General features: G+C 35.7%; 1 protein-coding gene across 5 annotated transcripts in view; it reads left to right on the top strand.

Moving 5' to 3' along the window:
* The window catches only part of LOC149153483 (uncharacterized protein At3g49140-like), a 297229-nt gene that overhangs the window by 176175 nt on the left and 105103 nt on the right, over nt 1-15951 (top strand). The window contains exons 10-11 of one of the 5 annotated variants that reach the window (XM_089439341.1): nt 1835-1919; nt 2074-2285. The exons of 3 other annotated variants lie outside the window; for them this stretch is intronic. In XM_089439341.1, the coding sequence (XP_089295467.1) occupies nt 1835-1893 (59 nt within the window). In that variant the 3' untranslated portion in view covers nt 1894-1919; nt 2074-2285. Of the gene's footprint in view, nt 1-1834; nt 1920-2073; nt 2286-15951 lie in introns of those variants that run through there. One more of the 5 variants, XM_089439340.1, reaches the window with a different exon arrangement.

The raw sequence follows: 15951 nt of genomic DNA, 5'->3' as shown, positions 1-15951 counted from the left end.
TGTTACCCACCACTAGTGTGTGACCCCTATGGGAGAAATTTTCTCCTAGATTTGTCTTCAATCGACAACCGACAACCTCTTGTAGCTATAACAACAAACTCTATAGTTGTTTGTAATTAGAATGTATTTGTACACAAATATTGTATTGTAAGTTATATATGTATTAATAGAATAAAATAGAATGAATATTATGATTGTTACAAAATGAGGGCCTGCTTATATACCTAGGCAGGTGCCCTTTCACGAATGGTCATGTCCTATCAGACATGCCTCTCCATGACTAATTATTATTTGATTGATCATTATTTATAACTATAATATTTATTTTTTATTTTTATTATTTCTATATATATATATTTATTCATAACATTGCCTTCCTCTTCGAAAAGCTTTGTCCTCAAAGCTTTATTGAGCGAGATTCTCTCTTATTGCGCATATCATTTCGACATGTGTAATTAGTCAGTAGTACTATGTTGAAATCAGGGTTGTTTTTGTATGTATATATATATATATATATATTAATTATTATTATTATTAATATTTTAAAGAAGTAACTTAATCAAAATATTATAAGGTAACCTGTATTAAATAACTTTATAATTTTATAAAGTAACCTTAATAATTTTATAGGCAACTTTTAAAATTATTTTATTTATTTATATTTATGACTAATAGATTCACTCAATGTTCCCTTCTTGTTAGTGTGCATTCCATTTTTTAATGTGTTTTGTGGTGTCCATAGACTTCAATAATAAGTCAACGACACTTCTTGAGACTCGTGGGTACATTTTAAAGTTCCACGGAGCCAAAAAAGGGAACAATTCAATAAATTCATAGGCATTCTCCACAATGCCTATGTGATCATCGTTGTTGAAATGACCTATTGTATATATTAGATTTTGAACAACCGCTGCCAACATTATTTTCTAGGTTTTGGTTACCCATGTGCCAGTGTTAACTCTAATACAAGAAAATGATAGAAATCACCCAAAATACGAGCTAAATTTCTGAGATTTGTTGAAGAAAGGGCCAGGGGTTTTGTGTTGAAAATGTACACTAAAATATGGTATACCTCATCATCAACCACAATGTTTGTTGCGACATCAAACTTTCTTTAATTGGATCTCTCCCATGACATGTTTCCATTTTCAAATTTTTCTGACTGTATGACTTCTGAAAATGATGATGAAGGCATTGAAACTTTGTTTCTGCTTTTCAATATGACTAGTACAAAACACTCTGGGCTCTTTATATGACATGCAAAGTCCTTCACATTTCTCTTACCATTTGTAGCATTTTTGTCCTCTGTAATTAAGTGGGAAGTTTGATTACGCATGCCATTTTGTCGACTGACCAAGGAATAGAGATCCGTTTTCGGTGCAATTTTAATATTCGCTTCTATTCCATTTTTCTTAACGGTGAGGGGCATTACTTTTATTACATTTAGAAAATATATATTTTATTTTGTATAACATCTTTTGTTACACACATTTTTTTATTATCTATGCCCCTCGAGCTAATCAAGTATCACATGATGTTCAATTCTCCAAATTTTCTGCAGGGTTTTTATGTTATAAAGAAGCTGAGTGGAATCTTGTTTGAGCAGTAATCAGACAAGATCCCAATCATCCCACTTGTATTTTTTATGGTCTAAAAGAGACCATTTTGCAGAACTAATGTCCAACACCATGCGAAAAGCTTGCATGCCTAGGAACTTCTCTTCTTGATCTGCATATGTGCATGAATTGTTATTGACAACGATGGTTATGATTAGTTGTTTTCTCACTACCGTATGACGTAGAATAATGACTTGTTGTTTTCGTTTTCTAGGCAGTGGAAGAATTAGTGTGGCCCACAAGAAGTCATTTTTGCAAGACAGGATTTGCCATTTGATATGACAATCAACATTCATGATGAAGGTGAAAGAATGCTTCATGCTGGAGTCTGTCCACAACTCCTCTTTGTCTTTTTCTTCTGTTGATGGATCTGCTGTCATTGGCTCACTTCTTTTAGTAAAACAACTTAACTGGTCAATCTCTAGACAACTTAACTGGTCAATCTCTTCACTAACAGAGGTCAGGTGTTTTCTGCGTGGAACTGCTAAAGATGGAAATACAATTCTGTTTGACTTCTGAGGAGAAATAAGAGGAGACAAAAACCTGCTTTATTTCTGAGAGCTAAATGGAGACAAAACTCTATTTGCGTCATGAGGTGGAATGATAACTGAAAATTACGTCTCAGCTCCCTAGATGCTCATGGGTTCTTTGTTGAGACCACAGGGATGTAAAAGTAATGCTTTGGTATTGAAGGAAAATTGAAGAGCATGCAATTTGATTTATATTTGTTGAGCTATCAATATCTAGAATCTGTGATTGCAAATCACTTAGTTTATCTGAACCATTTGTTGTATTTGCTTTGAAGGCCTGACCTCTGTTTTATTTGTGATCGTCAAGGTCTGGAGGTGACAAAAATTTGTAGTTACAAGTCCTCATCCAATTTAATGGCTTAAATGAACTTCTTGGTGGGCAAAACTTAGTAATTGCACTTATAAAATCCATGGCTTGCATAGATATTTTTTCATGAAATTGGAAACATTGACCTTCTTATGGAAGACAACCTCGCTGGTTATTGCTCAAAAGCATCACCATAGTTATCCTGCTCTATGTCCAGCCTCTCAGGTACTAGAAGCTTTTGTTATTCAACTACTATTTTCATCTTTGATTTTGTTTGTCCATTGATTTTCACTACATGGTCTTGCTGATGAAAATCTCTAGTATAAAGCTCGATCCTGTAATGAAATTCATCTCCAACTTCAACTCTAGTAACATAACCCACAATCTGTTTTCCAGTGTTAACCCACTTATTATTTTCCTTCACAACTTGATATGTTGGCACATCATTATCATAATCCAGGCCATCTTCATCTTTAAGATCATCTTCATTCCAATGTTGTTAGAACCTAACTGGTGATCGAACCGAAAAACCTTGTGGACTGGGAACTGCTAAAAAATTGGAAAAAAAACCGGTTTACCAAAAACACATAAAACATTCGTATTTTAAAGAAAAAAATATATATTCATGTGCATCCATATGAATCCAAACCATTTATACACAAATATGCAAAAATTCTCATTTACATAGCATGTAAGGGTGCACATAACCAAAATAGCATAGAGTGCAATCCATCTCTGAACAGAAAATACATCAACAAATAGGCTCTAGATGACCTCTAGCAACCAAAAAAAATCATGCTACAACAAATGCCTACATATCATCAAAATCATTCCCTATATTGGGGTCTTCGCCATCAATATAACTATTTAGGCGTTAAAATAAGATTAAAAAACCATACAATGTCATGTCAAGATTTTGTTTGAGTGATGGGTACATTTTTTGTAGAGTCATGATAGAGGAGCTCGACAACCAATGCCACTAACATCAAAGTACATAGAGGACTTGGTGCTCTTTATTAAATACTAGTTCCATACCCTCATACATGACAAAATCCAATGGAAACGTTGCAATCCCCCCAATCCTAAAATCTTGAAAAACTCTCAACTCTATTGGATTTTGATTGAAATCTAAAATTCTACTTTCTCCATATGAAATCCAATGAGGTTGGAACCACTCTCAAACATCCTGAGTCATGTCATGGTAATGTTAAAAATTTAAGTAAAAATGAATTTAAAAATTTAACATTACCATGAATTGCATAGCAATACTAGGGCCATAGACTTGATTATCAGGATGAGGGCCATAGGCTTGAATATTAGGACAGCCTAGGGAGAGTAAGAAGTGGGCCAACCAACTACAAAATAAAAAAATAAAAAATAAAAAAGAAGGCAAAATTTTTCTTCACGTAGCCAGTCCTGAACTGCCCTGTTCGGTGAAATAGGTCAGTGCAATACCAAACTGACTGGTTCTGTTACAAAACCAATCGGTTCGGTAACAAATCGGCCTATTCCGGTCCGGAGGCCCGGTTCAAACCGGTTTTGGGCCAAAAACGGTTGACTGACCGATTCTGATAACACTGCTTCATTCTCATTATAATCTGTGATTGACATAACATTTTCTTGTTTTTTTGTGGAATGTAGTGATTCTTCATCAATAACATCTGTAGATTCATTTTCTTCCTCCCTGTTTTCGTTTTCAGTTGTCATATACCCACTTTGATTATCATTCTCATTTATGCCACCCTGAGGAGTTCCTAATTCAACATGTTTAACATCCTTTTCCTGGTTAGAGCATTCTTTATTGTTAAATCTCTTTCATGTCAATGCCTTCTTCCATTGTAAGTGTTGAACATGCTTAAAGAATCTTTATTGATTTTGTGAGTATTTCTCTCATTTCCAATAATAATTCTCGCCTAGTTTTATGGTCATAATCTTGGGAATATGTTCCCATGATTTTTGGACTTAAGGTTGGACATACTATGCAGTGGTTACCGTCCAGAGGGTCAAATGGCTCTGATACCAATGTAGCAACAAAATTTGTAGTTGTTTATAGTTAGAATGTATTTGTACACAAATATTGTATTCTAAGTAATATATGTATTAATAGAATAGAATAGAATGAATATTATGATTGTTACAAAATGAGGGCTTGCTTATATACCTATGCAGGTGCCCGTTCATGAATGGTCATGTCCTATGAGACATGCCTCTTCATTTCTAATTATTAATTAATTGATCATTATTTATAACTATACTATTTACTTTTTATTTTTATTATTTCTATATATATTTTTATTCATAACAATAGCCACCTGATAGTTTTGATGTGCTACCTTCTCTGTCGCTTGAGCTAGCCATTGTGTACCCTCGCTCATATGTCATGATCGTATGTTTGAAGGTGGGCCATCCGATCCCAAAGGTATGATTTTTCATTACGTAATTGGGTGTTTATGCTTGTTTTTCTTGGGCACACTTGGGCATGGATTACTAGGAGACTTGGAAGAAGGAAGGGCTTTGACTGTACTCTTGTTCCCTTACCTCAACTAGGGGGGTTAATCCTGAATCCTAGTCTCGTGGGATCTCCTTTATTGGCTATTAGCTTTAGGAGTGTCACTACATGGGAAGTGTTGATTTTGGTTGCGTGGTCTCGCCTCTCGACACCATATATCTCACTCCCCTTCGCTCATTACAAGTACTTTTTGCACTTTCCCCCTCTGGGTCCACATTTGTCCATTGGGTCCACAAGGTTTTAGCCTCCCCTTCCCCTTGTCTACTCCTTGGGTCGGGCTTGGAATGATGCCTTAGAGGTTGATGCAACTAAAAAGAAAGATAAAAGCATAATATGGCCACATACAATAGGAAATTTACCACAAAAGGCAAAGGATGGCCGGGACTATAAAATTTAGCACGTTGGCAAAATCCAAATATGAACTCTACCCCCTATAATTATGGCCATCACCCAAGTTCCTAGAGCCCCTATGACTGCCCCTTGCATCATTAAGGAACCCATGAATGTCCCAACCCTTGGTGGGCGATGAACTACCCCACCTTGAGGGGGTAATCATTGCTATATCTTACACATCATGCTCTCATCCCCTTGAGCCCTGAGTAGTAAAATGAAGAAAAAATAATAAAAGGCAAAAGGAAAATGAAGAAGGGAGGAAAAACAAAGGTTTGGGTAACTCATGTATCACGTTGCTCCCTCCTACATTCATATACCCAAGGTGTGGGATTTCGTAATCATAGCTACCCTTGTACCATGGTATGTGGCTTACAACCTTCCCTTTGCCCCCACTTCGCTCCATCATTATTCACAAGACACCTGCCTCTTGAAGTGTGTACCTTGGACGTGTCACTTATTTAGAGGTTGAAACCACCTAATAGGGTCTGTTGTCGCACAGATTGTCACGACAACACTTAGACCGGGGGCTGTCACCTTGATCCCCGATCTCTCCATTTAAGCCTGTCTCCTGCGACTAAGCGGGGTAGACCCTATGGGACAATGGATGACCAACTGTGGACCAGTTGGGTTGGGAGACACGAGGGAAAACAAGCACTTATTTGATTTTATTAAGTTAATAGACCAGTGCCTTATGGAGTTAATGGCTGAATGATTATCTATTGAATGCTGCGGAAAGATGAACTCATTAACAATCATTTACCATCAGATAACTCAAGCAATGCAAGATATTCGATAAAAGCACAATGCTTTAATAGTGATCCAGCAATTCAAACTCAATAACGATATTCCAGCAATTAAAATTCGAAGGATTAAATGCTTTAAATAACCGCGAAATTTAAACACTGACAGGCTACCACTTTCATATAGCCAACTTGTAAATAAACATTTAAATGCATATAGCTATAGAGAAATGGAACATAAATACCACAAAAGACATCAAAATGATTTTTCAATTTTTAGGTTAAGCTTTTCAATTTTATTTTTTTATTATTTTATTATTTTCATTTTATTTTTTTATTATTTATTATTTTTAAATTTTCTAAAAAAAATATATAATAAAACTAAAATAAAATAAAACTAAATTAGATCTAATATCTAATCTAAAGAAACTTTTTATATATTTACAATTATATTTTTACAAAATTTTAAAATCCTAAATTAAAATCTAATTTAAACTAAAAATCTAAAAAATAAAAATGAGCTTTTTAAGTTTTTTTATGAATTTTTATCTTTTTTATTCGATTTTTTTGATTTATTCTAAAAGTAATGTAAAACTAAATTAAATTTAAAAATGAGGATTAAACTAAACTACACTAAAAGCTAAACCCAAAAATAAAACATAATTCTAATTTAAAACCTAACTAAAAGGGGCTAACACATGAATAATACAAATTGAAAAGAAAACCCAAAATTTGCTTTTTATATTTTTTTATATTTGATGAATTTTTTTTTTGAATTTAAAATAAACAAAACTAAAATTTACATAAAATCCAAAGAAAAACAAAGCAAAATCAATTTTTTGTTTTTGGTTGCTTTTTATTATTATAATTTAATTTTTTTAAGTTTTAAAATCTTATAAGCAAAACAAAAATCAAAATCTAAACTAAAAGAAATAAAAAATAAACTAAAGCCTAACTCTAAACTTGAAACTTACGTGACGTATATCAAAACCCAAAATCAAATTTTGTTTGGTGTTTGCAGCCTTATGCTTGACGCAGGTTGGAGAGCAAGATGGCAGAAGGAGAACGATAGCCAATGAGGAGGCTGGACGGACGCAGGCAGAGGAGGCTCGAACTTAGAAACCCACGCACGACTGAGCTGCTAACGCATAGACACAAATAAACTGCGCAGAACCTGAAAGTTCTATCAAAAAATATGATACGTTAACCTTCAAACCCGCAGGCCTGGACGAGTTTCGATGGCAGGAGGAGGCAGAAGAAGTGCAGCGTGAAGAGTCAAACACACAGGTGACTGCGTGAGGGATATGGATGCGCTGCAGAGGGTAAGCAACAGCGAGGAGAGGGATACGAGGGAGCTTGACGCAGGCAGATTGCTGAGGAGTTGCGTGAGGAAAATGAGCAGCTCGATGATCAGACGAGAGGAGGGCGGAAAGAGAGAAAACTTGCTCGATGGAAGCATTTCTGGCTCGCTCAGTCGCTGATGGGAAACTGAGGGTCAGTGGGAGCTGCGTTTTTTTTTAATATATATATATATATATATTTTTTTTTTTGAGTTGTGTTTGTAATTGCAGGTGTAGTCGACGACAGGGGAAAGGAAAGCCAGGGGAGGAGCAGCTGCAGGCGGAGAAAAAGACTGCGTGTAGAGTAAAAATGTGAGAGATGCGTAGAAGCTGGAATGGCCAGCGTAACAAAATAAAAATGAATTCATGCAGAGGAGAGTATGGCCTGTGCAGCTGAGCGATTGAAGATTGTGGAAATGTAGATTTGCCTCCAAAAAAAATTCAAAATGCCCTTGTAACACAATGAAACCCTGAGCAATAGCAAAGATCTGATCAAACCCTCGGAAATCTTTAGAAAACCCTACAACCTGCAATGGCAAAAACAGAAAACCCAGAAGTAAAATGTGCCAAAAACAAATTTGAAAACCCTAAATCAGCTAAATAATTACAATATTTATAGATTAACGACTCTTAAGCAGCCAAATTTGTCAATAATCACAATAATATTATCAGAATTTAATTTTAATGTGAGATACTTCAGAACATCCTGCATGCATTCATAAATTTTTTTTTCAGATGATAAGCCCGGAATTAAAACTAGCTGGGCTCTTTCAGGAAATGCAATCCGGGAGTTGGCTGGTTCAGTCGAGAATTTCCCCTAACGCCCGGTAAACTCAAAACTAAGATTTCCTGCACAGCTTAGAATCAACCATTAACATAGAGGGAAAAAACGATTGTGAAATCTAGATCAAATGGAGATACCTGCCATTATATTTCAGGATCTAAACTATCATTCAAACCCTAGAGATCAGACAAGATACCTGTGCTTGAATCAATCTTCATCAAGCTAAAATCAATAGCTGAAAATAAAATTATGCAGAAACATAAAACATCTTACAGCATTTCGAGAAGAGTAACACCAGCAAGATTTTTAACCCCAAAGTCTTTCTTTATTGCACAAAAAATGACAACAAGAGAGCTTTCTTTAGCACCAGACTCTCAGATCGAATCTGATCTCAAATGACCCCTAGCACCCTATTTAAAAGAAAAATTCCCAACGGCTAGTTCGAGTGATCCATGTTAAAGTGATCTCGACCGTTGATAAGGATCAAGATATCTCTTAATCTCATCCGTCGAATTTTTAATGCATTAAAAAATTGAAATTCTGCATTTGTTTACTCAAAAATATTATTATTTTATTATTTTTTAAGTTTTTATTTTATTTTATAATTTTTATTTATTTATTTTTTATATCTTTTATATATATTCCTTTTTTATTTTAACTAATTAATTTTAATTTTTTTTTTTGGATCCTCGAACTTAGCCTTTGGAAAAATCACCTAGGACCTAGGACTTAGGACTTATGAGGGGATTAAAACATTTTCTAACCCTCAAGACACTTTAGATCATGACTTTTACAATTTTACATCTCAAATGGGAAACCCATTTGACATAGACCCTCATAGACCACCCAGTTCTGCGACCAAATATAATCTAGCAGATCAACACACTAGGATTCCTCTAAGATTCTAATGACAAAATTCATTCTGGCTTTGGGGTTAGGCTGAAGGAAAACTCTGCCGATCATGGATCGGTGAGACAAAAAACCTTCCGGAACGTAGATTATCACTAGAAAATTAGGTCCACCTAGGCAATTTACATACATAACTCAACTCTGTTAAGATTATTTACAATTCACACATGCAGACTGGGTTTACAACATAGATTGATCGGGCTGATGATGACAGGCACGGACACGCCACTCAAGCGTTATCCCTTTTGCAAAAAAGGGGTGGTACTGCTATGGGTAGTTGACACGTAGTGGTCAACATCTGGCTCCACTTGGGGACACGTTGCTGCACTGTAGGAATGTGAGAATCCAGAATCTGCATCCATGCAACACACAACAAAATATAAGTAGCATCCGTCCAAAAAATCATCATATAACATTAAGCACATGAAAGATATAAGCTCTTCATTTATTAACTATCTAGAAAAGTAAATCTAATCCTAAAACAGAGATAAAATGCTGAAATAACAAGGAGTAGGGTTAGAAATACAATACAAAGGATGCCCGATGGCATCAGATGTGTTCAATATAGTGTATACTGAGCATTTGCCTGCTTTCAGGCAAATCTGTCGGCTGTTTGTCAGATGTGCCATGTCCAATTCTGCATATGGTAGGACTTTTTCCTATCCGAAAATCAAGCTGCTCACGGCTGTTTGATGCATCAAGTCTTCTTCTCATTTTCTTTCTCTTGCGCTTTTTCTTTATGTCAGGCTGTATTACTGATGACGTGGAACTTTCTGTTTCAAAGCTCTTAGATGAAGTATGTAAGATATGTGTGACATGTCTTTCTTCATCTTGCATCTGATCTTTATTGTTTTTAATTTTATCTGGATCACCTTCAATTAACCACCTTTCAATCGAACCAATGACCTCCTCATAATAAGATGGAGCTTGTTGTAACAGATAAGGGGGCTCCTGATCTATTGACGTTCCTTGGTCTCTCTCATCCTCTGACCATTGTTGAAACTTCTGAACCTGTATTTTAATGGCATCTATCTGACTAGAGTGTTCAACCTTTATAGCACTAATTTGCCTGGCATGGTCTTCTTCCATATCTTTTATTACTTTATCGTTCTTTTCCTTTATGTTCATCAAGCAATACTGCATAGAGTTTATTTCTTCCTTAAGATTTGCTTGCATGGTAGCCAACTGATTATTATGAACGAATGTCATGATAGTCATTTCTTCATCCATAGTTAATAACTTGTTTTGCATAGAATTAATTTCCCTTTCATGATTAGCTTTCATGGTCATCATATTTTCCTCTAAGCCTGACATCTTGCTTTGCATAAAACTAATTTATGTGTCATGATTAATCTTCATGGCCTCAATTTCCTTAGTATGCTGATTTTGCATGATCTCCATCTCCCTATTACGTTTTTCCAGGTGGGTGCATAAAGTTCTCACATCATTGGCGTAATTAATTTGATTAATCTCCATATCTTTTACCAGCAGTATTAGTTCTTGTATAATTTGCTTTTGATCTTCCTTTTCGTTGTCATTTGTCCCTGCTTTTCCACTATCATGGATTTGATCTGCAATAGTACAGGTGGATGGCACATTCTGATATGAAGAATTGTCTTGGAATCTTTCACCGACAGCTGAACCTTTCATAAGATTACTTTCATTCTGTTGCACAATTTTAGGGGCACAAGGCGAGCTATCTGGATTACCATATCTATCTTTAAAAGCATTGACAATGTCTTGTAAAGAAGTGAAAGAATCCTTAGGACAATTGTTAAACCAATTCAAAGCAACGCCCTCCAAAGAAAAGACAAAAAGACGCATTTTGACATCTTCATGATTATACTAAGGGGCTCTACAACATATGATCATTATACGAGTAAACAAGCCTAGATGTCTTTTAACAGCGACTGAATCACCACTTGAGAACAAAGGTAATTTAGAAATGGCCACTTCCGGAATATCATGGAGATCATCAGTAAAATGACATGGTTTAAACGAATAATCCATGATGAATAACGAGGGACCAAATGGATGATAGAACGAGATCTCTGCTTAAGCAAACCAATAGATGAAAGAAGTGGAGTCGCCACTTGAACAATGAATCTAATTCTAGGATCAAAAAAGCAACAAACAAGCTTATATGAGAGAGGCTTCTTGTCTGGGAAAAATAGATAAAAAGAAATGGAGTCACCACCCAGACAAGAAATGACGAAAGATAAGATCAAAATGATGCCCAAAAATATTGAATCTGCTAGCTCAAATGAGAGATGAGAAAAATGAAAGAATGATGAGAAATGAGAAGATGGATGTCGTTTAAACGCCGAGAATAAAATGTCCCCGACAACGGCGCCAAAAAATGTTGTCGCACAGATTGTCATGACAACGCTCAGAGCAGGGGCTGTCACCTTGATCCCCGATCTCTCCGTTTAAGCCTGTCTCCCGCGGCGAAGGGGGGTAGACCCTATGGGACAATGGATGACCAACTGTGGACCAGTTGGGTTAGGAGACACGAGGGAAAACAAGCACTTATTTGATTTTATTAAGTTAATAGACCAGTTCCTTATGGAGTTACTGGCTGAGTGATTATCTATCGAATGCTGCGGAAAGATGAACTCATTAACAATAATTTACCATCAGATAACTCAAGCAATGCAAGATATTCGATAAAAGCACAATGCTTTAATAGTGATCCAGCGATTCAAACTCAATAACGATATTCCAGCAATTAAAATTCGAAGGATTAAATGCTTTAAATAACCACGAAATTTAAACACTGACAGGCTACCACTTTCATATAGCCAACTTGTAAATAAACATTTAAATGCATTTAGCTATAGAGAAATGGAACATAAATACCACAAAAGACATCAAAATGATTTTTCGATTTTTAGGTTAAGCTTTTCAAATTTTTTTAATTATTTATTATTTTTTATTATTATTTATTTATTATTTTTAAAGTTTCTAAAAAAATATAATAAAACTAAAATCAAATAAAACTAAATTAGATCTAATATCTAATCTAAAGAAACCTTTTATATATTTACAATTATATTTTTACAAATTTTTAAAATCCTAAATTAAAATCTAATTTAAACTAAAAATCTAAAAAATAAAAATGAGCTTTTTAAGCTTTTTATGAATTTTTATTTGATTTTTTTGATTTATTCTAAAAGTAAAGTAAAACTAAATTAAATTTAAAAATGAGGATTAAACTAAACTACACTAAAAGCTAAACCCAAAAATAAAACATAATTCTAATTTAAAACCTAACTAAAATGGGCTAACACATGAATAATACAAATTGAAAAGAAAACCCAAAATTTGCTTTTTATATTTTTTATATTTTATGATTTTTTTTTTTGAATTTAAAATAAACAAAACTAAAATTTACATAAAATCTAAAGAAAAACAAAGCAAAATCGATTTTTTGTTTTTGGTTGCTTTTTATTATTATATTTTAATTTTTTTAAGTTTTAAAATCTTATAAGCAAAACAAAAATCAAAATCTAAACTAAAAGAAATAAAAAATAAACTAAAGCCTAACTCTAAACCTGAAACTTACGTGACGTATATCAAAACCCAAAATCGAATTTTGCTTGGTGTTTGCAGCCTTATGCTTGACGCAGGTTGGAGAGCAAGACGGCAGAAGGAGAACGATAGCGAATGAGGAGGCTGGACGGACGCAGGCAGAGGAGGCTCGAACTTAGAAACCCACGCATGACTGAGCTGCTAATGCATAGACACAAAGAAACTGCGCAGAACCTGAAAGATCTATCAAAAAATATGATATGTTAACCTTCAAACCCGCAGGCCTGGACGAGTTTCAATGGCAGGAGGAGGCAGAAGAAGTGCAGCGTGAAGAGTCAAACGCACAGGTGACTGCGTGAGGGATATGGACGCGCTGCAGAGGGTAAGCAACAACGAGGAGAGGGATACGAGGGAGCTTGACGCAGGCATCTTGCTGAGGAGTTGCGTGAGGAAAATGAGCAGCTCGATGATCAGACGAGAGGAGGGCGGAAACAGAGAAAACTTGCTCGATGGAAGCGTTTCTGGCTCGCTCAGCCGCTGATGGGAAACTGAGGGTCAATGGGAGCTGCGTTTTTTTTAATATATATATATATATATATAGATATATTTTGAGTTGTGTTTGTAATTGCAGGTGTAGTCGACGACAGGGGAAAGGAAAGCCACGGGGAGGAGCAGCTGCAGGCGGAGAAAAAGACTGCGTGTAGAGTAAAAACGTGAGAGATGCGTAGAAGCTGGAATGGCCAGCGTAACAAAATAAAAATGAATTCATGCAGAGGAGAGTATGGCCTGTGCAGCTGAGCGATTGAAGATTGTGGAAATGTAGATTTGCCTCCAAAAAAAAATTCAAAATGCCCTTGTAACACAATGAAACCCTGAGCAATAGCAAAGATCTGATCAAACCCTCAGAAATCTTCAGAAAACCCTGCAACCTGCAATGGCAAAAACAGAAAACCCAGAAGTAAAATGTGCCAAAAACAAAACTGAAAACCCTAAATCAGCTAAATAATTACAATATTTACAGATTAACGACTCTTAAGCAGCCAAATTTGTCAATAATCACAGTAATATTATCAGAATTTAATTTTAATGTGAGATACTTCAGAAAACCCTGCATGCATTCATAGAAAAAATTTCAGATGATAAGCCCGGAATTAAAACTAGCTGGGCTCTTTTAGGAAATGCAATCCGGGAGTTGGCTGGTTCAGCCGAGAACTTCCCCTAACGCCCGGTAAACTCAAAACTAAGATTTCCTGCACAGCTTAGAATCAACCATTAACATAGAGGGAAAAAACGATTGTGAAATCTAGATCAAATGGAGATACCTGCCATTATATTTCAGGATCTAAACTATCATTCAAACCCTAGAGATCAGACAAGATACCTATGCTTGAATCAATCTTCATCAAGCTAAAATCAATAGCTGAAAATAAAATTATGCAGAAACATAAAACATCTTACAACATTTCGAGAAGAGTAACACCAGCAAGATTTTTAACCCCAAAGTCTTTCTTTATTGCACAAAAAATGGCTACAAGAGAGCTTTCTTTAGCACCAGACTCTCAGATCGAATCTGATCTCAAATGACCCCTAGCACCCTATTTAAAGGAAAAATTCCCAACGGCTAGTTCGAGTGATCCATGTTAAAGTGATCTCGACCGTTGATGAGGATCAAGATATCTCTTAATCTCATCCGTCGAATTTTTAATGCATTAAAAAATTGAAATTCTGCATTTATTTACTCAAAAATATTATTATTTTATTATTTTTTAAGTTTTTATTTTATTTTATAATTTTTATTTATTTATTTTTTATATCTTTTATATATATATTTATTTTTTAATTTTTTTAATTAATTAATTAATTTAATTTTTTTTTTTTTTATTTTTGGATCCTCGAACTTAGCCTTTGGAAAAATCACCTAAGACCTAGGACTTAGGACTTATGAGGGGATTAAAGCATTTTCTAACCCTCAAGACACTTTACATCATGACTTTTACAATTTTACATCTCAAAGGGGAAAACCCATTTGACATAGACCCTCATAGACCACCCAGTTTCGCGACCAAATATAATCTAGCAGATCAACACACTAGGATTCCTCTAAGATTCTAATGACAAAATTCATTCCGGCTTTGGGGTTAGGCTGAAGGAAAATTCTGTCGATCATGGATCGGTGAGACAAAAAACCTTCCGGAACGTAGATTATCACTAGAAAATTAGGTCCACCTAGGCAATTTACATACATAACTCAACTCTGCTAAGATTATTTACAATTCACACATGCAGACTGGGTTTACAACATAGATTGATCGGGCTGATGATGACAGGCACGGACACATCGCTCAAGCGCTATTCCTTTTGCGAAAAAAGGGGGGGTACTGCTATGGGTAGTTGACACGTAGTGGTCAACAGGGTCCTTAATTAATATTTCCTACTCAAGGAGGTAACATTAGAACATGTCAAACCCACAAATTTTGAAGGGAAGCCCGCTATGAAGTGTCGACTTCTGCCCTTGATTTGCAAGCTTGTTTGCTCAATTACACTAATGAACCGTTGTTTTGGAAGGTAAGGAGACGCATTGGATCTTATAAAGGATTGCAAGTGGGTTTTCATCTTGGACTTGGCTTCTCTATATGGGATCCAAGCCCTCAAGGATCGCAATGTCATTTGTAGGGTGAGCATTAGGAGCCATGAGCCTCCATCCATGTAGAGCATTGATTGCCACACCATGGGCTTCTTTAGCACCACCATTTGCTTGCTCGTGCCCTAGTTATTAAGAGATGATGATGCAGTTGGACCATGTTGCCCCAATTGGCTACACATTGCACCTGACACTTAGCAGTTGTTCCAAGGTCTAGCGAAGGTTATGTCTTTCCTAGGGAGACATGGGAGAGCATGTGTCATCTTCCAGCCCTCATTGATGGAGCATCGACGATTTGGAGATGTTTTGCAACATAAGGAGGGCATGACGCTCTTCATCATGATTTTTGGGCCTCCCCCCACACATTTTTAGCACATGAGGCCTCAACGCTGCCCCTAGGCCTCCATGCATGCTTGACGTCAACCTTGCGTGGGCTTGAGAGGGTAATTTGATTTAATTTTTAAAAGCTATCATGGTTGGCTTGTAACCATGGGTGGGTTACTTAGCACATTAGGCAAAAAAGGGGGCTTTTTCTTTTAATATTTGAACTCATAACTCATGTATAAATAGATGAGACCTAGTCTCATTCTAAACAATCATCACTTGGGTTTTTGATATCTCTCTTGAAAATTTCGGACCTATAATTTGAGG

Source organism: Pinus tabuliformis, chromosome 9, assembly GCF_031772625.1.
Source record: "Pinus tabuliformis cultivar Carrire ecotype Pingquan chromosome 9, CPIR1, whole genome shotgun sequence".
NCBI lineage: Eukaryota > Viridiplantae > Streptophyta > Pinopsida > Pinales > Pinaceae > Pinus > Pinus tabuliformis.
This window is presented reverse-complemented; position numbering and strand designations above follow the sequence as displayed.